This window comes from Kryptolebias marmoratus, linkage group LG18 (assembly GCF_001649575.2).
Source record: "Kryptolebias marmoratus isolate JLee-2015 linkage group LG18, ASM164957v2, whole genome shotgun sequence".
Classification (NCBI taxonomy): Eukaryota; Metazoa; Chordata; class Actinopteri; order Cyprinodontiformes; family Rivulidae; genus Kryptolebias; species Kryptolebias marmoratus.
Window position 1 is genome coordinate 17,922,721 of NC_051447.1, and position 26,481 is coordinate 17,949,201.

The window sequence follows — 26,481 nt, forward strand, 5'->3', positions numbered from 1 at the left end:
CCCACCACCACCACCCCTCTTTCCTTCAACAATGACAGAGGCTTTTTAGCCAAAGAGCTTTGACAAGTGAGAGGGAACAACAAATGGCAGCGTCGCCTGTTCTCCCTCCACTGCACTCCGTCTCCATCTCCTAGTTATTATTTTTATTTATTAACAGGGCTGCAGCCATTGTCCCCAGTGACAGGCCGGGGCCACTTTAACTATTAATAAAAGCCAAGAGGCTCTTTCATTGTGTGGCGGACGGCGAAAATGGGAAGAAATGGGCAGGGGGAGCCGAGAGAGAAAAGGAAAGAGGTGGAAAGAGGCTGGTGCACTGCATCTTTTAGCGTGATGTGAGAAATTAACCTCCACTGTCACTCGTGACAAAATCCAGCAAACACAAACACACACACGTTCGGTTAGGAGGGGACATCACCTGTCTTACTCCTATTTATTAGCCTCTCATCACGGCTGTTTGATGGATTACAATGCTGTCATCTTTCAGGTGCATTTCAACAACTCGTCTGGTTCCTGAAAGCCCCCCGCTCCGCTCCTCCCCCCCCCGGCAAACATCACCGTCGAGCACTTCATTCGCATTTCAGGCCCCGGTTAAGAAAAAGCGAACATCTCCTGTTGCCAATTAAGGCCAAAAAAGCCCCCAACGTAATAACTGAAAAGAGCTCAACACTTTCCGTGGAATTTACAGAATCTACTCCCTGTTCTGATGTAGACTCTGTGTGTGTGTGTGTGTGTGTGTGTGTGTGTGTGAGAGGTAAGTTTGGTGCCAGTGCAGGGGCGTGAGCTGCATACTTGCAGGGTGGAGTGTCTTGAGCTAAAGCTAAACCACCCCTCTCCAAAAAACTGAAGCTTATAGATGACAAACACAGTCCTTTAAAGCACACATTCACCTGTCTGCAGTTACTTACAGGAATGCATATCACCCGCTGCTATTAATGCAGGAGTTCTGGACTAAAATATGTTGTAGTTTCAGTCCAGGCTTGAAAATATTATGCACATCTCAAGATGTCACTCAGGTTTGTTGCGAATGAACCTCAGCTACTATCACACCAAATCTGAGCTCAATATCAGTAAAATTGACTGAATTTTAGCCATTTTTCAGCTTTTTTGTATCAGCTCCAAAAATAATTAGTTGTAGATATACATCCGCCATGAATTTCATGAAAATCCATCCATTGGTTCATGAGATATTTTGCTAACAAACAGGGTTGACTTCAGTATTTAATAGTAAAGATTTAGGGAGAGATCTCATACAACGAGTAGCACTTGGAGTCTGTGTTGTAAAGGACTTTCAGCTACTACTACACCAAAAAACAACAGCAAAAAAATATCAGTAAATATATTTATATTCTGTATGAGGTCATTCCAGCTCCTTATTAAAGCTGCATGATGTTTATTCTGAATAAAATATCAAAACCCCAGATGTCTATGTTTCCTCAAATTCATATTTGGCATCTCCTGGCCTCCGACTGATCAGAGGATTAAGCAGTTGTAGAAAAATCTCCTTCCTTATTGTGGCTGTGATGTGTCTGACGAGGACTCCTGCTGCTTTTTGTGTTTTCGTGTGTGAGCGCGCAAAGTCATTGGAGGGTGACGTTTCTGAAACGGATCCCAGCCGGCTGAGACGGGGGGGGGGGGCAAAAACGCTGACAATAACCCTGGAATCATCGGCTATTATTTTGGCTCATTGGCTCAAACGGAGTCAAGCTGCTGCCCTGCAGCGGAGCCAAAACAACCCTGTCCACCTGCCGAGAGAGGCAGAGACAAACCGTGTGTGCATGTATGAGTGTGTCAGAGCGACACCCCTCCCTCCTTCCCGGCCGTCCGGCATTTGGATCTGGAGTTGCCGGAGAGGGAAGGTCCAGATCCAGACAATACCGTCCCTCTGCCTTCACTCAGACGTTTTGCCCTGAGTCACCATGAGCAGCCAGCTCTATTTTTCCCATTATCTCATATTTGTGAAGACTGGAGATCTTTAGAGGAAAAAGGGAGGTGGAGTGGGGGGTGGAAAGAGCGTAAGACAGACAGAGAGCCCGGGCCTTCGGGTACGCAACAAAGGAACCTCTGTGCCAGCGCCAGGCCCGGCCAGGCTCAGAGGAGGGTGGAGGAGGAGGAGGAGGACCCACAGGAAAAGGGCCCTGGCTGGAGACCCAGAGCTGCTGCTCATAACCCCCCAAAACAGACTCCACATTGACTCGAGCTTTGGCAGCGACGAGGAGGCTTCAGCTTCCCCCCCTCTTCACCACACCTTCCTCCTCCTCCTCCTCCTCCCGAACGGAGCAAGGGTCGGAGTTGAATAAGCAATGACACGAGGACTGGTGGAGTTTGTCTGAAACTGAGACACTGAAGTATTGAGCCGGCGGGACGGAGACGCAACGCAAACTGAGACATTACATATGCAGCAACCGGGGGGGTGCCTAAAGAAAACACGCAAAACCATAAACCCTAACAGGAGTTTCATTATGCTGTTGTCACTCATACGCTGTTAGAAACATACTCCAACACTGATATAGGCTCACTTGTTCTTGTTTTACAGTTGATATAACGCACCTAAAACTTCGGATCGTGCCAACCCTGGGTAGCTTTAATGCCGGGTTAAGTTTTCTACTGAAATATTGGGTTAAGCTGACCAATCTGTTGAACTAAAGCTACTAAAAAGTTGAATTTAAAAGGATAAATAAAATCTGGGTTGGTCCTAGGTAGCAGGTGCTAAAAGCTATCGTTGTTATCGACAAACGCAACCAGGTTAAAATCTTAAAAGTTGTTTTTAATCATCTGATTTTTACTTATTACATTATAAAACAGAGATCCTTTTGGTTCCAGTTTGGTCAGCTTTTGGCTTGAAGTGCCTGACTGAATTCAGTGACTAGCTTTTAATTATTTAAATTAAATTTTTTAATTGTAAACTTTCCGTTTCCTGACGTTAAAGCTACTTGTCGCAAAGTATGAAATCAAACCAAAAAAATTAAATAAATAAGAGGTTTATCCTGAGCTGTAGCAAATGGCACAGTTTGAAAAAGTTTACTACAGTTTTCCAGATATTCTGAAATGTGGGTACGCATTCAATGTAAACAAAGCACTCAGCTTAAACTGTGTGACTGACCGTAAACAAACATGGACGCTAATTTTAGCCTATTTTCAGTAACTTCAGCTGTTCCTGCAGGTAAACAAATCCTGAGGAGCATCTGGTCATAAATTTTTTTAATGCAGTCCTCACGCCTTTGCAGCGAGCGTCTTCACATCACCTTTAAATCCAACAAAATACATAAAAACATCTTATTTTCTAATAAAAACAGATTCCCCGAATTAACTTGTTTTATTTAATATATCGAGCTAAAAGAGAGAATGGAAGCGGCGCCAGGAAACACCTGCGTTTGGACTAAAAGCTGTTAAATAAATTACCTGTCCTAATATTTCTGCAAGATAAATTACTTGTAGTTTAAAAATAGGTGTTAATGCAACCGGAATATTAAGAAGCGACCAGATATAAAATGCTAAAATGAACAGAACTTTAAATAAAATTTTAAAAATCTGATTTTGGAGCATAGCTCCTTACTTATTTACACCCTCTGGATGTTCAGTCTGCCCCCCCCCCCTTTTCACCAACATGCTTCATTACAAAATGATGATGTTGATATTTTGATGATCAATTCATGTCTGGTTAAGATGGGGCCATGTGTCTGGACACATTTGTTATCGATTCCTTCTAAAGGCGGTCCAAAGAGATGCGGGCAGTGCCAGGATTACGGAGCCGTCTTTTGTGGAAATAAATTTTGATTTAAAAAAGAGGGGCTCTGTATGGTGGTTTGAGGAGAAAGAGATGGAGAGGGGGAGATGTATCAAAAAGCTTTTTGTCCACCTTGCACCACCTCCACAAGGTTAGCGGCTAAAAGTACCAATTACGGCTTGTTGTTGGGGAGAACGGCGCTTGGCAACAGTTGCCGCGGCGGCCAGGCCTCTGTGTAAACACTAAAATCCCTCTCCTCATTTTCCTTACTTTTAACCCCCCCTTACAGCTCCCTGAAGCAGAGGATCGCAGCAAAAAAAAAAAAAATTAAAAAATAACTCTGTCCCCGGTCAGTGTCTCTGTCCACAGTGACTTTTCATTTAGAAGCTGCTCCAACTTTACTTCCAGCTGAAGATAAACTTGTTTGTACCCTTTCATTAAAGAAAGATAAACCCACAAAGGTCACTGAAATAACTTGAAAGTGACAAAAGTAAAAATTAGAAAAAAACTGACTTGACTAATAAAAATCTATCGTTGCTTTTGAACTTTGGTTTAACCAAAATAAACCAACCTATTGAAACTGACCTTGGCAAAAAGGACGGTACTCCTAAATATTTAGTTGCACAACCTTTGAGTCAATCCAGTGGTTCCTGCACCTGTCCTCAGGTGTGTCCTCGTCAGCAAACTGCTCCAGCTGTCTCAGGTCTGAAGGCTTCCTCCTCCAGATGTTCAGCAGGATTTAGATCAGGGCTCAGAAGGCCTCTTCAGAACGGTCCAATGTTTGGTTCTGACCCGTTCTTGGTGGTTTTGGCTCATTATCCTGAGACTGAGACCGAGCTTTCTGACTCTGAGCAGCACATCTGGCTCCAGGAGGCCTTGATGGTCTCCAGGTTTCATCGGACCCTGAACAGATTCAGGACCAGAACAGAACCGAGCCTCCTCCATGTCCCCCTGCAGGTTCTTTTCTTTGTAGGTTTCATTTTCAGTTCTGTGAAGACGGAGCTGATGGGACACATCTGTCCAAAGGACATTCTCCCAGAAGCTAGTCCAGTTCTTTTATGATCTGGTGTCCTCCTCGGTCGTCCTCCATGAAGTCCACTTTGTCTCAAACAGCCACTGATGACCTTTGACCTTGGACTTCACCTCTGATCTCTTTGGTTATCGTTCATATGATCCGTCTCTTCAGTTTGTCTTCAGTTGTCCTCTTGTGGACACGTCCAGGCAGGTTGTCTCCGGTCCTGTGGACCTTAACCTTCTGTAGTCTCAGGGACATCCGGCTGCTTGGAGACGGTCTTCTAGTCTTTACCTTCAACCTGCTGCTCAGTTTCTTTCTCTGTCCTCAGCTGTGTGTCCTCCATGTTCAGTGTAGTACACACCATGATCACAAACAGCCCTGTGACTACCTGCCCCCCTTTAAACAGGCAGACTGATTCCAGGACTGAAGACACCTTAGTTTAACATCTTTCTTGTTGAGGCCAGTATTTAAAATATTTTGGATGAAATAATTCAAAAGCAGTTAGTTGATTTGGTGTTCTGTTATTTTTACTTTTACATTTGCCGGTTTCAAGTCGTTTCAGTGACCACTGTGGGTTTTTTCCTACTTTAACGAAAGGGCACAAACAAATTCATCCGCGTCTGTATTAATAAACCGTCGGAGCTCCAGGCTCGCGCAGGAAATGAAAGAACCTGGCACGCGCTCAGACAGCGAGCGGTTTTAACTTCTGAGAGTTAGTCACCTTGTGGAGAGAGTTTGGGTTTTTTGGGTGAAGCGACGGGGGACATATGGTCCCTCCCTGAAAGTACGGCGACGATCACAGCCGTGTTCCAAACACGTTTCTGCGAGGGGGGAGGCGACACACCTGTTAGCAGAAAACTGCAAACGTTCACACATAAAATCACTTGCCAAAACACCTGAAGTATCTGGGGGGAAAAAAAAAGGTTTTATTTGACTTCTTTCCTGTCCACCCCTCCCCTCCTCGTTAACATGAAGTGACGGCACCGTTAAAAATAAAAAAAAAACATAAAAAGAAGAGATTTAACTATCGCCGAACAACAGATGTAGAGGGGTATTTTTTTCCGCCCTAATATTAGGGATTGTATGGATATATAGCAACATGTTTCCATGAAATCTGACGCTCTAAGAATAGGCCGCAACACATAAAGCGAACATTTACAAGGGTGTCAGTCAACAATTTAATAAATTGAAAATCCATTTATCTGAATACAGAGTTCTGCCCTTCACTCCGCTGCCTTTCCCTAACAGATGGTGTTGTGGGTGCTTATGTCCAATTTGATTTGAACCAAACCCTCAGCCAATTTTTACACTGGCATGAAATCTCAGCGAGCCAGATCCACACACTGGCAGTCAGAAATAGCAGCGGAGAGGGCGCGACATTGTGAAAGAACGATGAAGGGCAAAATCTGGAGCGACATTTGAGAAAGTCGCCTAAAAACTTTCCTTGTTTTATTTTTTATTTTTTCTCCTCCCTCCCCTCCTTTTCTGTGTTATTTCTTTTATTTTTTTTTGCGTGTGTGCTGGGCTGGTGAAATTAGCGATACCATCTTAATGTTTTTTTGCGGGAGACACAGAAATGCTCCTTTCACACACACACCATTCTCCCAATTGCCTCTGTGACCTCCATTATCATTAAGTGGTGTTTGATAGCATCAAGACATTTGAATCCGCTGTGGACTAATTCTGCTCAGGCCTTGATAGCCACTGCCACAGCACCTTATTAGGGACAAGTTATGGGACCGAAAACAGAACCCATTTTCATTTTACTGCCTCATACTTTACAAGCCGAAGTGTCAGCTGTGGTTCTGATAACCACCGAATACTGCCTGCTAATTACCTGCTTAACAAACACAGCCTCATGAGACATTTGAATAGATAGAGACTCAAAGCAACAATGGCTAACGCTGTGTTTAAAACTAAACGCTCATTCTGCCTCGTCTTATATGCATCATAAGGGGGCAAAGATTAATCTTTTAATCAAATTAGGTTTAAGTATTTGCAAAGCAAGGTGCAGTGTCTGTGTTTGGACAGATTTTAATGAAATCCTTGAAGAAACGTCGGGATAAACGTCTACAACCGATTAGCCTTCGGAGCCGACTGGGTTCAAGATGGCTGCCACGACTAAGCAACCAAAAGTGGCTGAAACTTGGGAAGTTATTCAGATATTGATATAAAGTCATTGCATGACATTCCTCATAACGCCATTGGCCGAAACTCGGGTGTGAGAGGCGGCGGGCGATATGCATTCGTTTAATTAATTATAAACCTTAACGATCAGATAAAAGTCAACGAGGACTTCGACACATGAGAGGGTTAGCTCCGTGTTTTCAATGCACGCACATCTCCCCCTGTCAGAAGCATCCTGTTAAAGTCGGCCACGGCGTGTGTGTGTGTGTCGCACACAGTAGGCTCAGGCTGCTGTAATGGAAAATGACACTTGCAATCTGTCTCGTGGCAATAACCCCTCTTCAGCGCTCTTGTCTTTTCTCTGCAAACACACACACACACACACACACACGCACGCGCGCGCGCACACACACGTATGTGCACGCTGAATGGTTCTGTCACCGCGGCAGCCCCCGGGCCGTCCTTGTCACTGCACAGCTTTATTGCATCATTTTAAAGTGACAACAAAAGAACACATTGTGTGTTGGGCCTGTTGCGTCGAGAAGGGGAATGGACCCACGCATTAACTACGCTTGAGACGGAGCGAACACACTCACACACACGCACACACACACAGAGTGGCAGTGCTTTCTCTTGCGAGCCATGACATTTTTCGTCTGCCTGTCAAAGCGATGACAGAGAGACAGGCAGAACAGCAAGACGCTCCTGACACACTAATGCTGTTTTGCATGTTAGAAGTCTATTCAAACTGTGACTTTAACCTCCTTTGAGGATGTGTGTGTGTGTGTGTGTGTGACTGATGGGTGAAGACTGTTATTTCTGATGCTATCATAGTTTTGGCCCCGTCTTGACTGTTTGATTGACAGTTGGCTTGGTTTTGGAGTGGCTTTGCTTAGCTGGCCGGCGGAGGCGGGACCCGCCTATTTCAGTTAAAGCGAAAACTGTTGACAAGCTCAAACAGACGCCGGAGCGCACACACACACACACTTCTCCCTCTGTTTATGTGTCTGATATCCCTCTCCGTCTCTTTTTTGTCTTTCCTCTCTCTCCGCGTGAACGTTTGTTCCATCTGCGCGTCGATCGGATGGAGACGGAGCGCAGAATAGCCCGCGTCGTCGACGGCGGGAGGACAGACACGCGAGCGCCATTAGATCAGTGCTGACTAACGTTGGTGTGTGTGTGTGTGTTGGTGTGTATTTACGCGCCCGGACGGTTCGGAGCCCTACGAGTCACCGTGCTCCAATTATTCACTCACGTCAACGTCCCTTCTTGTAAATCTTTTTCCTACTCCCAAGTTTTCCTGGCAAGATCCCACCGCTTTTTAGGCAAAGAGGAGGGAAAAGTTTGATTGGTCGAGGAGATCTGCCTCGTCGATATCGAGCAACGCTGTCGGTTGGGTCACAGTTAGATCACTTAGCCATCTGTGGCTAACAAATTGGAAGAGAACTCAGACAAATTAAATGACAATATCAGATTTGCTGTATTTTATTTGTATTTTCTTTTTTTTTTTTTTGGCATGCTTGCCTTTATCTGACAGTGAAGGGAAGACAGATTGACGGAGGAGAAACGACGGGCTGTAAATGTTCAGCCAGATCAGAATTGTATAAAAAGGTGATTGTGGAATTTGAATAACTTTGCATACTTTATGAAGGCGGACCATATCTTTGAATCTTTAAGGGACCAGAGCGTCAAATGGTAGGAAAATCTGCAGATTGCAACTAAATAAACACGCCGTTCTTCAACATAATCTTTCAGGCATATATGAGACGTTCTCATGGCTGCGAAAAGTGAAAGAAACCACAAATGTAGAGGAAGTTTGTCCATTCTGGGCTCCAGTAATAACAGAAAAGTGCAGCAAAGCAAAGATAAAAGGGAGATTTAGTGATATATTCTTATTTATTTTGGTACAATTCACAGTAAGCGGCCCTTTTTAAGGCTTTTATTACAACTTACCAACTTCAGCTTCGTGGATTTGAAGGAGAATATTTTCAGCGAGTTCCCTCGGTTGTGTTTCACCGTAAGTGGCGCTCTTCTTCTTCTGGTCTTTATTTTAGCAGTAAGGTAGCAAAGCTGCGCTCTTCTTCGTAGACATTGAGTTTGGCTGCAGCTGCACACAGTTGCAGCGCCTCCTACAGGAAACTGGTGGAGCTACGCAGAGAACCACGCCGTTCAAAAGCCTTGTTTGGATTCATGTTTTTATAAAACACTGAGGTCCGGACCTCGGGGTCCTCAGCTACGGCCCTGCGTACACCTACTGATTATTTCCTTAAAGTTTCATAAAAATCAGGGGATATTTTGCTAACAGGCAGACACAAGTGGCGGTGGACGATATTAATTATAATATTAAATAGTTGGGGTATTTTTTAATAATTAAAGTTGTTTATTTCTTGCTAACATCCAAGACTTTGGTTTCCTTTGACTGACCCATTAACTGTGCATCAGCTTTTATTAATAGACACATTTTTACTTCTTTTTTATAAATTCCTGCAGACACGTTCGTCCCTCCTCATCATTGTCTTTAACTTTTGTCTCAGTGCAGTGAGACAACCTTGGAAATAACCAAGTTAGTGTATTTTAACGAACCAACAGGATGAAGGGGGAGGGAAAATATGGAGCTAAAGGAACTCCGAGTCCTGCGCTCGCCCGTGCTTCCACATAGCAAACTGATACGGCAGCGGGATTGGGAGGGGGGGGGGCGGCTCACAGTGGGCTCAGTGTTAGAAAGTGTGTTGGGTTTGTGTGTGTTTGGGTGTAAGAGAGTGTTAGACGCACCAACACACCCCAGCAAACAGGCGTCCAGTGTATTAGTTTGGACGACTCCCTTTCACTACCATCACAAAACTGTCCAGTGTGAAGCTCGCAAATAAACACGAGCGCATAAGTTCGGTTAGAAAGAGTGTGAGGAGGGAAAAAAAAAAAAAAAAAAGGAGGAGTGACAAGCACTAAGAAGGCGGGAGATAAAGATAGACGAGATATAATCTGGCAGAATAAAAACGTGGACAGAAGAATGTCTCCTCAGACTTTGCGATTGTTGTTTGTGCTTCTTAAATTGGCTGAGACACCAGCATGACCGCATCTAAACCCGCCACCTACCATCTGACACACACACACCTGAAGGAGACACAAATAGCACCACTGATCATTTACATTCATATTTAATCATCGATTTATTCACAACACATTTCAACAACGAGGACCCATCTGCATTTCCACCACTGTCTGGCGGAAAGAGCTGCAGGAAGTGGGTGTCGGAACGATGGCGAGGCCTGCCGCCGTAAACGATAAATCAATTAATCGCACGATAAAAAAACGAGGTTGATAAGTTTCATTTATCGGCTTTATCGTTCCTTCGTGTCTCTGTCTCTGGAGGACAAAAAGGCTCCGGCGCTTCTCACTGACCCCTCCCTTTCTGTTAGCGTCAGGGGGGTGTGGCCTCGTCTTGTAGCTCGTTAGCATTAGCCCCTGCGAGGAGTTAGCAAGTCAAAGAAACGCTGTTTGATATTTGGGGGAATTGGTTTCAATTTGAAGTAACCGCAGCGGTGTTGAACCTCTGAGAGGTTAGTTACTTAGATTAGCTTCTGTTAGTTTCTACTTTTTGTTTCTAAAACTGTCAGTTCTGTCCGTCTTCTCTACATAAAACTAATAATTATTACTTTTTGAAGTTTACAGACTTAATAATCCGTATTGAGAGTCCACTTTATTTTTGTTTCCGGTTGTTTTGTGTATTTTAAGTGTTCTTTTAAAAGTAAAGTTTATTAATCTTTGAGAGGACGTACTTGCACTAATACGTTATTATCATTACATTAGTTTCAAACGGTCTCCAAACGATATCATCGTTTATCCCAATAATTTCTGAGACAATTAACCGTCCAGCAAAGTTTGTTATCGTGACGGGCCTAACGATGAAACGGGCGAAGTAAATAACGGCAGAAGAGGATTGCAGGTTTTTCAGTGCGTTGACTCAGGATGGTTCAGATGATTTAAAAATGTAATGAAGTTTTAAAAAAAGCAAAGGTGAAAAGTGGAATAAATAAACATCTTTGTGTCTTTATTTTAAGTACAACTCATTAGAAGATGGCCACCCCGTTAACTCGGCCAATTTTACAAAATTATGAGCTAATATTTGCTTTGGTTGTAGCTGAGACTGATCAGACAGCATAAAAATGATTATAAATCAGTCAATTATGTAAATATTGAGCTAAAATTCGATGTGGGAGCAGCTGAGAGTCATACTCAACACGTGCTCTGAGCTCTGTGAAATTGTGAAACGACTTTCTTCTCAAGGTTTGACGGAGGCGGGCGACATGCATTCCTTCAAGGAATACTGGGTCTTTTAATATTTGAAGGGTTTGATAATTAAACTGGGAATCCGAAGCTGTTAAACATGACGGCATTTCCTCCCAGAGTGAAATAAGACTCCCCTCTTCAGTTCCCTCGCTTCGTGAAATCTCAAATGATTACCAAGATTCTTCAGATTAATAAGTTTTTCTAATAGTTGATGTGAACAGACTCATCGGAGGCATATTTATATTTTAATTATATGCAAAAATGTTTTAAAAAGATTGCAGATTTGTGAGCACAACCGTTTTGGCTGCTTTGTATTAGTTTGGTTCATAAAACAGAAAAGATTTGAACTTAATTAGAAAATGCCACAATATTATTAATTTCATTTCTCCTTTTGAGACATTAAAATTTAAGGTTTAGATCAAATATTTGCACACTAGTTGCTCTGAACTTTGTGCAATTGTTTGTCTTTAGTTCAGCCTTTGTGAAAGTTGTTAAACTTCTGTTTAGTTGCAATAAAATAGGAAACAAATCTTTGTCGTCCTATTGGAGAAATTTGGTGCTTTCTTCAAAAATAACTACATAAACTTCAACTCTGCCTGTTAAACTAAATCAAAAACTGTAAATTCAAGGCCTTGCATTTGGAATGCATATCGCCCGCTGCCCTTCATGCCTCAGTTTTGGACCAAGACCACCTTTTTTAAAAGGACCTGAAATGATCAGAACTGGTGACCGTGGGACAAATTTTCCATTTGAAACGAGAAAACAGACGTCTCGTTGGTGTAAATTGTTTTTAATGTTGCTGCTGTGAGTTTGGAACATGTTTTTTATTGTTATGTAATGGATTTGTTTTATTTGTTGCACTATCCCTCTTGAAAGAGACGTTTTTAATCTCAACGAGATAAAATAAGACAAATGGAGTTGTGACCGTTTTTGTCAAACCGTAAAAATAGTTAAAAATAAACGAGACTCAGGGTTTTTGTTGGGGATCAGTCTCAGCTACCTCCACACCAAACCAAAGGTCTGTGGTGGCCATCTTGAATCGGGTTGACTCCAAAAGCTAATAACTTGTAGATGAAGTTTCGTTAAAATTTGACCAGTGGTTCGTGGAATATTTTGGTAAAAGGTGAAGGACAGACGAGGGGAAATCATCACCTTTGGGCAACAGGTGATAATCGGCGCTCATAAATATCTATAAACTACTCTCTACACTTTAAATGAATCCATGGGTTTCTTAAATTGAGTCTTTTGTACGTCTGATCAGGTGTTAATGATCATGTGAAGCTGACGGCGGACTGTGATGTTTCGGAAACACACACCTGGGTTATCGACAATCCTGACACACAACAGCTGATCTGCTTTGTCAGTGTTACCACGAGCCCCCAGGCCAGGCGCTACTGGATGTGGTTCTGCACGCTTACATCCGAGAAGTGTGTGTGTGTATGTGAGAGTTTGTGTGTAGGTGACAACTCCAGCCCCAAACTGACTGGCATCTGGCGGTGGCAGTTGTTTTAACAGCTGAGCTGACAGCATTAATCCGAACGCACCCAAATCAAAAGGAGACAACACCTGTTCGCTGCTCCTGAGCCCAGCTGAGGAGGAGACGAGGGAGACAGGAGGGAGGATGGGGGGGGAGGGAGGGAGGTATGAATCAGTGCAAGAGATGTAGGGGGGGTGATTAGGAGCAGGTGGAGAGAGTGATGTGGACAAAGGGAGGTGGAGGAGGAAAGATGAAGAGAAGGTAGCGAGGATGAGAGCGGGCACGCTGCCAGGAAACGCACACTCTGTCCCCCCCCCACGAGTGAAACAAAAAGGGGCAGTGGGCCAAATGGGGGAGGGGAGGGGGAGAGAGAGAGAGGTGAAAGGATGGATGCCAGGGAGGCAAAGAAATGATCAGAGAAACATCGGAAATTAACGGTTGGGGACGTTCGAGCGGCAGAGAAAGAGAAGAATGCAGCGGGGGGGAGGGGGGCTCTGGAGATGCTTGTCTCCCAACATCTGGCTCAAATAAGGGCCGGGTCGTGACCCCTGGGGTTGACAGCACAGACGCCAGCACTTCATCTGCAGCTTGGCCCTCTGACCAGCCAGCCAGGGGTTAGTTAATAAAGACCGACACGCTGACGGAGCAGACGAGTGACTGAAAGGAGGCTCGCTCTCTCTCTCTCTCCCTCTCTCTCTCGCTGCCTGAAACTCTCCGACTTGTTGCTCTCCGGATGTGTTCAAGGCCCAATTCAGACAGGTCGGTGTCGACGTGCGTAAGGAGGCACAATCTGTGCTCGCAGAAGTTATACTCTGATCCTGTGCCTCCAATCAAGCTGTTAAACCCCCCTCCTCTTATTTTTTTTGTTTTTACATTTTCCCATCTCCGTCAGGCCTTAAATCCTGCAGTGGATGCTGCTTACATGAGCAACTCGCGTGTGTTGAGATAAAATTACGCTCAGGAGATTGGGCTGAGGAAACACAGCAAATCGTATAAACTACTAACAAGTAGTTCGTAGAATTAAAGATAAAACCTTTTGTTGTTATTTACAATGCATTCAAAATAGAAATTAGTTTTGTGCTGAATTAAATTGAGTTAGTTTCTAGTCACATTAAGATTAAATGCATAAATGAAGGCGGGATAAGTGTCTGCTCCTCTGCTAATTGCGTCTCCATGTAGAAAAACATTTTTTAAAGGAATGCATATCACCTGCCAAGTTTGAAACTAAAATCCTCTGCTGAGAACCGATGAAGATGTTGCACAATGTGTAGACATCAGATCATTTGCTGCAAATGAGTTTAGCAAAATTGACTTCGCTGTAGCCACTTTTGTGTTTTAGTTAAGATGAGTCGGCTTTGGCGGCCATTTTTAATTAGTCGTAGATGTATTCAGCTAACAGACGGGCGATAAAATATAAATTAGTATCGAATTGAACACATTAAGCTTAAGTAAATATGAACAGTTTTCTTTAAAATACACTACAGATACAACAGAAATGATCTTTGGGACACTTGGGAACCCATTTGGACATTAAAGTAACACAACAGCTCAGCTGAAAGAGACAGAAATGAGACTTGACAACGAATCCTAAAAAGAAAAAAAGTTCATTTTCAGTTTTAAAACTAACCAGAAAACAGCCAACCAAATGCAAACTTCACAGTTTCAAACTAATCTGCACTTTTTTAAGTGGACGCACTGCCAAACAATCATTTAAGACGTCTTGAAACCTTGCAGCAAAGAGATTTTTTTTTTTTTTTAAATAGTTTGTGGCACGGAGTCAAGATAAAAAGTCAAACATTTAATTTCAGAATGCCATTTCCACCTACTCACAAAGTAACTCTGCTGGTATGTTTTCTTAATGGAAGATAGTTGTTGGCTGACTTGATCATTCTTGTTGAATAAAAGTGTTTCAGGGTGCAGTCATCTGGCCTTTTGAAAAACTGCTTAAACTTCAAACAGCAATTGCTTTCCACAATGCTCCTCAGAGTGTTTTTGTTGCTTAAGTGCCTCGGTGAAAAGTTTTGAGATTTTTTTTTTCTTCGCATTTCATATCTTTTTGATAGAGTAATTGAGGGACAAATGAAAGTCAGCGCACTCTGTACAAAACTCATTAATCTTGCGGGCATTTCACAGCATAAAAACATTCCTCCGACTCTCCATGGGAATGGGAGAAAAGACCGAGAATGGAAAATAACAGAAAAAAGGAGGGAAAAACAACAACCGAGTGGGCAGAAAGTGTATGCGAAAGCTAAATGGATGCATGATGGATTTTACTGGTTCGGTCATGCCAACCAAAACGCTGAGGTCCTAAAATTTGGGAGAACTTTCTGATATATTTGACACATATAAGCTATAAGATTCATAAACTGAATGAAACAAACAAATCCTCAGGAGGCAAGTGACGGTTAAAGGTGTTAAAACTACTAATTTTTTCCATCAGACTAGTTTTAATGCTCTAAAAATGAGAGACAGAATTTTTTTTTTTTTAATTTCCCCCCCTCTTATTCTGGAAACTAAACTAAACTTTTATGCTTCTTTAAAAACAGCCAATCACGGTTTGTTTCTCAGAGGAGCGTCACCTTAAAACGAATGTTTGCGACAAGCTACAAGAGTTAGCACGTTAGCAGGATCGTCATCAGTTGGTTGTACGTTCTCTCCAGTTTCAGGAAAACCCCAGCCAGTCATAGCCCGTCTACCAGAGGAGCAACACCTGTCTTTTTTTTTTAAGGTAACGCTGTTTTGAAACAAACGTTTGCAACAAGCTACAAGACTTAGCTTGTTATCAGCGAGCTGCAAGCTCTCTATGGAGGCTAATAACCCAACTAATTAACTAGCATCAGCTTGTCTTTCTGTAGTATTTTACTAATTAATTCTTCTTCACCAAAAGAAATAATATTCTGTGCAATAAACACAATTACTTAAGAGTTAAAAACACACATTTAAGACAAGAACAGCTAATAGTGTCATCAAACAAACTGCCTATTATTGTGATTTATAACCATAATGTCCTCTACGATCTGATCTCTGTTTGTTTAAACCTAAAAATTAATCTCCAGACTTGTGATTAAATTAAAAACCTATCCTTAATCTTAGATATCATTGCAAACAAAAATGTTATACCTAAAAAAAGCTGACGGAAATTGGTTTAAAATCGGTCCTGAATGCAGGAAAAAGCTGACAGATTTGACACAAAGCGTCCTCTCAGTCTCCTTATTGAGATCTGGGCAATAAAAATTAAAACAACTGCAAATAAATATAATGTTAAGTGTTGTTATGCTTTTATGCCAATAATAGAACCCTAATTAAAGCGACGTTAGTCATAGTTTTAGAGGAAATAAATGGTATTTTTGGTCAAGGTTGTCATACCGCAGGTTACTGTAGGACAGTTGGATTGTGAGTATAAACAACTGAGCTATGGAAACTCTGGGTGATTCATGAACTCAAGCTTTTTGTCCCTAACTTAATGCCATACAGGGGGGCAAAACACACACACACACATACACACACACCTTCAGAAAAACCACAGGACCCCCTCTCTCCTCTGCTTTAAGCCCCTTTATGCTCCAGGATTGCACAAAAGCTGGTGTAGTGGTTTTCTCCCCCTCCAAAAAACACACTCACACAAATGCAGACACACACACACACACTCAAACTATTCATCCCCTTAATATCGCTCATCTAGACCAGGAAGAATGGTCGAAAGGAGTTTCATCCCCAACGATTGTCTTGTGCAGGACCGGCGAGAGAATGCCGCGTTGAAAAGCAGACGCAAAACAATTCAATAAGAAAAGTGACTTGAATGCGCCTTTCATCAGCCCAACAATGGCCCGCCCCACAATAGGCCTCAGGTTCGCCCCATGATGTTGCCTGTTTTTCACGCCACAAAGGGAAAAAGGCGGTCGGGTTAGTAAAAAAAAAAAAAAAAAAGCTCCGAATTGACTCGATTTGAATTGCGAGCCTTGTCCACGATGATCTCTGGGTTTATAACAAACCCCGTGAAGTTAACTGACACAATGACAACCGGATAACCAGAGAGAATCATTATTAATAAAAGGACTTTTTAAAACAAGAAGCAAGGGGCTCTTTCTCCGCTTTAAGGGTGACGTTTACAGTTTTTACATCCTGGGGTCTCTCTAACTGAAGAATCCTTGAGTTTCCTGAGGTATAAAAACCAGAAAGGAGTTCAGGGAAGAGTCGAGTCTCATTAACGTGATGTCAAACCTCTGTTTGGCGAATGTCGACAGCGAATTTAGCCCTTTAATCAAAAGACATCAGCTTATTTGGTCGAACGTCCTCATTTTAGCTGAAAAAATTTCTCTCTTTCAACTTTCCCCTGTGATTCATTTCACTCACTTTCTTTTTCTCAGTGCATGAATACTAATCGTGACAAACAATGGCACCGAGAGTCCTGCTGCACTTCATGTTAATTTATACAACTAACTAATTACCAACAAAGGGCTGAAATCACATAAAGACGTTCCCCCCGCTCCCACGGTGGGGCTGCGAACCCGCTGCTGTGTGTTTGTGTTTACGCATGCATGTGTGTGTGTTGAGTTCGCCTGCGGTGGAAATGGGCCTAAAATTCGAGGGCTGCATATGTTATTGTTGATGTTCATAGTGTGTGTGCATGTTGTGTTTGACATAACCCCCCAGATAGCAGGGAAGAAGGAGGATTAAGTAAAGTGAGGAGGAGGAGGGGGAAGCGGACTGATGGATGGATGAACGAGAGACTGCCTGGATCTGTCCACTTTCCCCCCCCCCTCTCCTTTTCATTCTCCTTCTCCTTCTTCTTGGCAGGACGTATCCGCCCTTCCCATTGTCGCCCATTGGAGTGAACGGAGGCGTGAGGGAGCTCCGGCTTCTGTGTGTTTGTGTGGCACAATGGCCTCGCCTAAGTGCTGTCCTATAAAATGCCTCAGTGCGCTCTAAAAGCAACGCAGGGTTCCCCTTCTCGTGTTGTGGCGTTCGTGTCCGAGAGGTGCGCGTTGGTTGGCGTCTGTCTCTGAGTTGGCGTTTTCGGTGAAACTCAGTTCCTTGGAGCTCGGACACGGCAAGGACACTGAGCGTTTTGGTGTGGAAACTAATTTTACTTCACGTGCGTCCAAATCCAGGCTATGCCACAGATCGTCCTGATCCTAAACCTTTGAAGAGACTGATTGCTTATAATTAAAAAATGAGATAAAGACAATAGCCCTCCTCCTTCCATGCCCTTTTGGTCAAATCTCATTCAATATTGCAGGATTTCATTTCACCAAAGTTTAGCTTAATACTTTAACCTAATTATCCTGCAGCCTTTTTAAATGAATTGACTCCAAAGGTTTTAGACGTGCTTCCAATTTTTTAAAGTTTCATTAAAATCTGTCCAAGAAGCACATATAAGAGTGCCTGCCTTTCAGTGGCAGGTGATAATTTCTTGTATCGTCATTTAAGCTAAACCCACAGTGAGAAGCTTTAAGCAGATAAAACTATGCCCGGTAGTTACACTAAAACGTGCACGCGTGTCCAGAACCGCCGTTTATCCCTCGCTTCCAGCTGGGGCTCCGCTAAAAGGAGGCAAACAGGAGGAGTCCCAGAGGCCGCGGAGCTCCAGTGACGGGTTGCTGCAACTGGGTAGCAGAGGGTCAACAGACGGGTCCAGAGATGGAGCTCAGCTGGCACTTAATGTGCGAGCCACTTACAGTCAGCGCCGCCACGTCGGCGCGGCGGGGAGAGGAGGAATGAGGCTGAGGGTCTGGTGAAAGTCCAGGGCAGTGGAGGCACCACTCCAGGGGCCGAAAGGAACATCTGTGCCCCATTTACCATTTAGCGAGGTTTTCTTCTCTCTTTAATACCCCTCGTCTCGCATCTATTCGTTTAATTATTCATCTTTTTACAACCCCAGTTCTGAAAAAGTTAAGATGTTTTGTTAAATGTAAATAAAATCAGATTGCAAGGATTTGTAAATCTCTTAAAATCATATTTTGTTCACAATGGGACATGGTAAACACAACAAATGAAACTGTAATAGAAGCAATAAAAGGCTGTAAAAGTAAGTGTTACACAGAAAAAACAGCTGGAGGAGCTTTTTACAACTAATTAGGCTAATTGGCGACAGGGCAGTAAGAAAACTGGGTGTAAAAAAAAAAAAAAAAAGCATTTTAGAAGTAAAAATGGGCACCAGTCTGAAAATATGTCTAAAAATCGTGACACAATTTCAGAATATTCTTCTTCAACTAAAAATGGGAAAACTTTGAATACCCTAGCATGTATAGCTCATAATAGTCAAATATATCAAGAATCAGGGGAAATCTCTGAGGTCAAAGGTCAAAGCTGGTTCTGCTCAGGAACACTGTCTGTAAACACAGTTCACCGTGCCGTCCACAGATGCTGCTTAAAGCTCTATCAGGCAGAGAAGAAGCCAGATGTGAACAGATGTGTCTCCTCTGGACCAAAGAGGAGAACTGTTCTGAGGTCAGCCTGCCTCTCTGATGGTATGGGGGTGCATTAGTGCCTCGAGAAAGGCTCCAATCAAGGCAGAAAAGTGCATACAGGCTTTAGAGCATATGGTCCCTTAAAGATTTGTTTTTTCCTTTTTTGGTGGCCTGCCTGCCCTCCAGACTTTTCACCAGTTGAAAAACTTTTGCCTCATCATGAAATGAAAAGTCTGGCAAAGACCCAAGACTGTTAGGCAGCTAGAATCCTCCATCACACAGGAATGGGACAACACTGCCCTCCAAAACCTCCAGCAGATGTTTACAGACTTGCTTTACATTAGGAAACATGGCCTCGTCCAAACTCTTCCCAACAATTATTAATAAAAATGGTAGTTTCTTAGTTTGTATGTTAGCTGTGTTCCACTGGAAATAAAATGTGGGTTTATGCGATTCACAAATCATTGCTTTTTGTTTTTATTTACATTTTACACAATGTTCCAACTTCGTTTTGGAATCTGGGTTGGATTTATTCCCACTCCTGGGCTAACAGATTATCACCGGCCCTTGCTCTGTGCCACAGGGGCCGCAGGAGGTTAAAGAGAACTTGACCAGGTGTGTGTGCGTGTGTGTGTCTGTAGCCGTCGCTCTTGGGTTTAAGCACAGACGCTCCTCTCGACCCCGCGCCTCCCGTGACACCCCTGCACTCTGCTCTCATTATTCCACGTAATCACACACACAGGCACTCCAGCACGAGCCACTCAGCCACCCAGCGGCCTCGAGTCCGGACACGAAGCCACCGCCGCCGCCGCCGCCGCCGCCGCATCTTCCCCCTGTTGCTCTTGAAGAATTCATTAAAGACAGTATGTAAGGTTCGGTGTGTGTGTGTGTGTTGGTGCATGCCTCTGTGGTAGCAGGTGGCCGGTGGAGTACGGCAGAAGATGGATGGACGGAGCAGAAGTGCATTGGAGCCTGGTTGGGCCAGGCCATGGGGGACAGGATGCCGAGTCATTTATTAAAGGGCAACACACACACCTACACACACCTTACCTTACACGAATGCAAGCAAATACAATGCTTCCCCCAACAAGCATCTGCACACACGCTCTGTCACAAATACATATGCAAATACACACACACATGCTCCCAAAGGCTTTGACAACACACACACACACACTGACCTAGTATCTACCTCTCGCCATTCATCTAGCCTAAGTAGAGCAGCAGTAGCCACAGAGTAAATCTTTCAAACTTAGTGTGTGTGACTTTCTGTAATGCCTTCGATAAGCCTCCCTGTCTTTTGTTTCAAGATGTTTATCGTTTTCTGACCCATTTTGTGTCTTTGTCCCCCTGTTTGCATCCCTCCTGGTGTTAATGTTCTCGAACTATGAATGTGTGTGTGTCATTGATCCAGCTGGAAGCTGTGTGTGTGAGAGACAGAGAGAGCAGTAATATTCCAGGCCTTTCATAATGATTAAAGCCTTCATTAAATTTTCATCCCAACCTGCTGTTTGCTGCTAATGGCCTTTGTGAGCCACACAGCCAAACAATAGCTAGCCGGGCACAGAAAAGGGATTTCTATCTCGAGTTCAATACCTCCCCTCGACGTTCTCTCCCCCCCCCTCGTCCATTTCCCCTTTGCTTCTCTTCATCTTTTCTTCCTTTACCCTCTTCTCTTTCTTGTTTGGCCTGGGTTCGTGTGTTTGTTGGGTCTGGAGGGTCTTTTATTTGTGCGTTTCATTTAAACGTACAGCAGATAATGCTCCAGGTTTGATGCCACGCCACCGTGGCACTGTGCTAATGGGGGTCTGTGAAGACATTGCTCTTTCTCTCCATCGCTTTCCTTCTCACTCTTCCTCCCTCTCTCGTTTTGTCTCACTCTGCCCTGGCTGACTCATAAAGATCCATTATTGTTTTTTTTTGTTTTTTGTTTTTTTTTTTACACTGTGCAGCCGGTTCACGAGGTCCAGCGAAGCAGCGAACAACCCAAAACACACCTCAATTACAGCTCGGCTCGACAAACAGTCCAGGTTTTTTTTTTTTTTTTCTCCTCTCTTTTTCTTTTTTGTAAAATGTGCCACAACAGGCCTCTTTATCGACTGGAATAAAAACAACCAGACGGCGAGAGCTCACCAGCCGTCGTGGCCGCTTTTAAAGCTCTACAAAAAAAGCCTGGAAAACAAGGTTAGCACATCACAGCTTGAAATGAAAGCCTGTTGATGTAGTGGAGGAGCAGAACACACATCCAACGCACCTCTGCCTAAAGGCAAATACACGACTGCGCCGCGGTGCCGTTCTTTCACCTCTCGGACTCCAGGCTGCAGGTTTACGGATGTTTGAGTTCAAACCAAACATCCGTATTCTGAATAGTAGTTACGCATGTTAGCTTCTTCAGAGGTCTTCACAGGTTCCGGTTTCTCTTTGAGAACGAAGACCTGGAACCTCTTTTGTCCATCTAGACAGGAGGCGAATACTCGGCCCCGCTTATATCAACAGACCAAAACCTTTCTGTAGGTCCCATATTTGTGGGTTTTGTCTGTTAGCAAACATCCCGTGAACCAGTGGATTAATTTGTATGAACTGATCAACTTTCTGGAGTCAACATCTTTCAAGGCCGCCGCAGCAAACACAAAGATCGCTGGAACTCCGCTACCTTTACAGATATTGAGTCCGATTTCGGCGCAGTAGTAGCTGAGAGTGGTTGGACTGATTGGACAGTCGTGTCTGTCTGTTAGCACAATATCTCCTGAACCCACTGAGCAGATGTGAATCAAACTCAGAAAGTAATGTTTGCGTATATCTATAAAACTCATTAACTGTTGGAGTCATCCCAAAACGTGAACCACTGGACGGATTTTTATTAAATGTACGTCTACAGCTCAACATCTTTTGGAGTCAGCCCAATTCAAGATGGCCAACACAAACATGGCTGTAACTCAGTCGGTTTTCCACATAATGAGCTGAAATTTGGTGCGGTGGTAGCTGAGACTCATCCCCAACACACGCTTTAAGCACAAACAGATTATGTAATATCATTTAGCGGGTTTGACCAAAACGGCTACAACTTCGTCCTTTCTCAGTCCTTTCACTGGATCTGAGTCTGACCTCTGCAGAAGCATCTTAATTTATGTTTATGTCTTTGTGGAGCAGTTATTTTACACTTGCAAGCACCTACTATGATCTTAAAGACTAATGTGTACAGGTGGGTACACAATAAAGAGTCTCACAATCTAGGGGTTTATGATAAAGCAGGGGTGTCAAACCCAGTGATGCAAGGGGGCCAAAATTAAAAATTTGGTCCGAGCCAAGGGCCAATCATGATCAATATTTATTAAAAATGACATAAATTAATTGGTTTTAGATGTATTATATCAAATCATTCATATAGAAATATCAATTCCTTTTTCTAGTTACAGATTATACAGAATTTAGAGCAAACAGACTTTAATGAACACAGACAAATAGATCAAACTTTAAAAAGCTCATCATTAGCTGTCATTTCTTACGCCTCACTCAGCTTTTAAATGAAGTTTTTAACATTAAAACAGATTTTTCAACAAAAACCTGATCATACAGAAATTAAAACTATATATTGTTGGCTTCTAAGTCACTGTCAGAGAAAACTTCAGTTTTTTTAAGCAAAATAAGAATCAGAGACTCGATCTGAACCAGACTAGAGGGCCGGATGAAATGTTACAGAGGGTCGGATCTGGCCCGCGGGCCTTGAGTTTGACACATGTGTGATAAAGGGTTTAAACAATGGGCAGATAAGGGGATTACAGCGACTTGCAAAATGCTAGAACAGGATAGGTTGCTGAGTTTTAATAACCTGAAAACAAAATTTGGACCAAATGATTATGATAAATACCGATATTTACAGATAAGAGATTATTACGAGAAAAAGATAATATTTCAAAAGGCCTACGAGGGCTCTGTAGCAGGGGTTGATGGGAGGCAGGGAAACATCTACTGTGAACATTAAAGAAAAATGGGAAAAAGATCTGAACATATAAGTTTTTATAACCCCACAGGTTAGAAAGAGGATGGTATCCAGCTGAGGTCAGATGGATGTAGGCCATACACACATATTTTGGTCCTGTCCAAAGGTAATTGGATTCTGGGATGACATATGTATTATTTTGAAAAAATACTTTGATATGGAATACCCAGATCATGTAAGACACTCTATTTGGGGTGTCTTACAAATGATATAATTCAAAACGAAGATGAATACAAAGAGGAACCACCAAATGTAGAGCGGTGGCTGTGTATTGTGGAGATCTTTGTGATCTCACTCACATATAGACTGAGACTGCAAGAAAAATGGAGTGATTATAAAAACAAGAATGATACCACCTTCACAACCAGTATATATGCATACTGTTTAAGGAAATGTTAATAAAAAGCAATTAACTTGTCCCATCTTCCTGAAGAAGAGACACCTGATGGTGGGATTCATGTCCTTTAATGGTTACCTGCATGTTTATAGGGATTTAAGCTTCATTTATCTGCTCAATAAAAATTAGCATTGGCCATGGGCTAATTTTTTCTCATTGCTGGACTTCAGCTGGTAGCCTGAGGCTGTGTTTGAGAATAAAAACATCAAGGCCATTGGAGCAAAGCTATGTGCAGACCCCGGCCGAAGCTACCGTTCGGCTTTCTCAGCAGCGTGTGAAATCTTTGAGGGCTCAAAATGAATTATCATATAAGCTCGAAAAAAAGGCAGAAAGGTGGCAAGATGCTTTTATTCCTTTGTGTCTCCTCGGCTGAAGTGAGTGTTCCTTGAAATTAAAGCTAGGAACCATTTGGAGAGTTGTTAAGTATATTTTCAAGTATTTTTTTTTTCTTTAACACACTCGAGCAGACAACCCTCACACATGCACTCACATCTTACTTGTCAGGTTGTGATAAATATGCAAAGCAAAGTGGACAATAGGCCCAAGCAGCTGATGCTGTCAGTCTGTATGCTGGGAAAAAAAAACAAAGGCTCTCCTCTTGTCTGAATATGTGTGGGTTCAGTTCAGAACGAAAGAGTGAAAGACACAGAAAACTAGAAAAATTAGCATTTTCTACGAAAATTCAGCGTGAATGCTGAGTGCTGAATGACTGAAAAAGTTAAAACAAGCAGAACAGAAGCTAACTGCTAAAATTAGCAAAACTGTAGCTAAAACCTAGTAAAACGGTACTTATTATCTAAAACAAGCAATACAGCAGCTAAAATCGAAAATTACCAAAACATTAGCTAAAACGTAAGATAAGCCCAACAGTAGTTGGTTAAAATTAAGAAGTTGAAATCAGCAAAACCATACCAAAAAGAGAAAACGAGCACAACAGTAGCTAAAAGCTAAAATAACAGAACAGTTACTAAACCCTACAATTAGAAAATAAAATGCAGCTTAAACTTTAAATTTGCAAAACTGTACTTAAAACAGAAAACCATCTTTAGCTAAAAGCTAAAATTAGAAATACAGCAGCTAAAATCTAAAACGAGCAAAACTGAGTAACAGTAGCTAAATGAAACCAAAAAAGGTTATATGTTAATAATTATACAACCACGAAAACATAAATACCAGAAGTCATTGCATCCATCTCCTGGATAATGTGAACGTTTTTGGAGCTGAATGGTTAAAATATGCGGAAAAATGTACAGAAAAAAAAAAAAAATTTTAACAGAAAACTTAAGGCTCTGTGCTAAAACATTCCCATAGGTTATAAAATGCTAATTAGAAAAAGTTATCCATCTAAGGAAGCCGGCAGATTGCGTCGAATCTTTACTTTGTTATATATCCCATCATATAAACAAGAAAACAATACGCTGAGTCAGCGTTCACACACGACAGAGACAGAGAGGGATGAAAGTGTGAGATCGAGGGGAGCCCTTCGTCACTGACCTTCTGGCTCGTTCTTGATCAGCTCCTCCATCTTGCGCTGTTTCAGTGTGTCCACGACATCGGCCAGGCTGCCCTTGCGTCGCTCAGGGGTCCCGAGGGTGCCGGTGGCCGAGCCGCCGTCGCTGCAGGGTCGTCCCCCGCCTCCGCCCTCCTCTTTGCCCGGTGAGGTAGCATTGTGCTGTGGGTAGGGACTCAGTGAACTCCCCTTGGTGCCGTCGTGATCCTGCGGGGAGAGGAGGGGGAAAAAACGGAGAAAGAAAACTGACAAGTTTAAACTCGTAGAAATAATTAAAGCAACTTCAGATGAAGAAAATTAAATGGAGATCGGGGAGGAGCTGGCACAAGCCTACTCATTATCCTCATCTTTCTTTCCAACTCTTGCGATCTTTATTCCCCCCCTCTGTCTCCTATTCTTATATCTCAATGCAACAACTTTCATCCCCGGCCAGTTATCTCAAGTTAGGGCATCCTTCTTCTGTCTTTCTCGCATCCTCTGGAATCTGCATTTGACTGACTTGGAGGTACTTGACAGAAAGAGCACATGAAACAACAGTAAGACGCTCTGCCGTGCTTAAAAGTGTCACGCTAACTCTTCATCACAAAGCCTTCCGCGGCTCCCTTTGAGAAACGTCCAACGCTACAGTAATCGATGCCCAACTTTCAGAGCTGACGAACTTTTGTCTCGAGATTCATGGCGGTTAATGCTGAGGGTGCAACTCCGGCGAAACGCAAAAAAAAGAAAAATCAATAGAAATAATGCATTCCTTTTGAGAGAAGAAAGCTCTGGAGCGATGTCAAAGAGTTTTTCATAAAAAACAACCTCTAAGTCACCAACAGCACAGGCTAAAGTGAAGCTTTCCCAAGTTTTCACGATGACTAATTATCCTGCTGTCTTGTGTCAAAAGTTTAGTTTTTAACATATTCATTACGATAACTTTGGGAAATTGTGATGGTAGGCAGATTTGCACAGAAATAATTCTTAGAAAGCATCTAGATGAGCCCAAATCTCTATCGCATGTCTTGTGGGCACAAATAAAAGTGAGATTTGCCTTTTTAAACTGCACTTTGAACCAAAAAGCGCCTACTAGAACTGGCACAGATCAACCATATTTAAATTTAAAGTTATACGCTCCGGTTTTGGAGGAAAAACCCGCCCACGTTTATAAATTGCTCCCAGAGCTAAACATGCGCAATTCCAAACACCAGAACTGTTCTCGACGCATACTTAGGATGAGATAATTACCGTCTCCTGAAAACTGGGGGGGTAACATATACATCTCAGGAGAAGAAGCAGAGGAAGAGGAGCAATCTGCTGCACTCCTGGCTTCACTACAACAGGGCAGGCATGTCAGAAATGCCTGATACTCAAAACTGAGAGGGAGTAATACATTTATTATACATTACAATACATTATTTACCCTTCTGGCTTACCCTGATACCCCCAGATCTAATTTAATTTCTCTAATTTTTTCATTTTCTGTCACTTTTGTGTCTGCTGTTTGCAGCGGAAGGTCGTATTCTTACTCTGTTGTGAAAACAACCACGATCTG

The 26,481-nt window shown here is 42.8% G+C and overlaps 1 protein-coding gene across 18 annotated transcripts in view; it reads right to left on the minus strand.

Moving 5' to 3' along the window:
* sox5 (SRY-box transcription factor 5) overlaps nt 1-26,481 on the minus strand; it is a 291,505-nt gene that overhangs the window by 63,977 nt on the left and 201,047 nt on the right. For all 18 annotated transcript variants that reach the window (XM_037981187.1, XM_037981185.1, XM_037981190.1 and 15 more), the window contains one exon: nt 24,932-25,154. In XM_037981187.1, the coding sequence (XP_037837115.1) occupies nt 24,932-25,154 (223 nt within the window). The remainder of the gene's footprint in view (nt 1-24,931; nt 25,155-26,481) is intronic.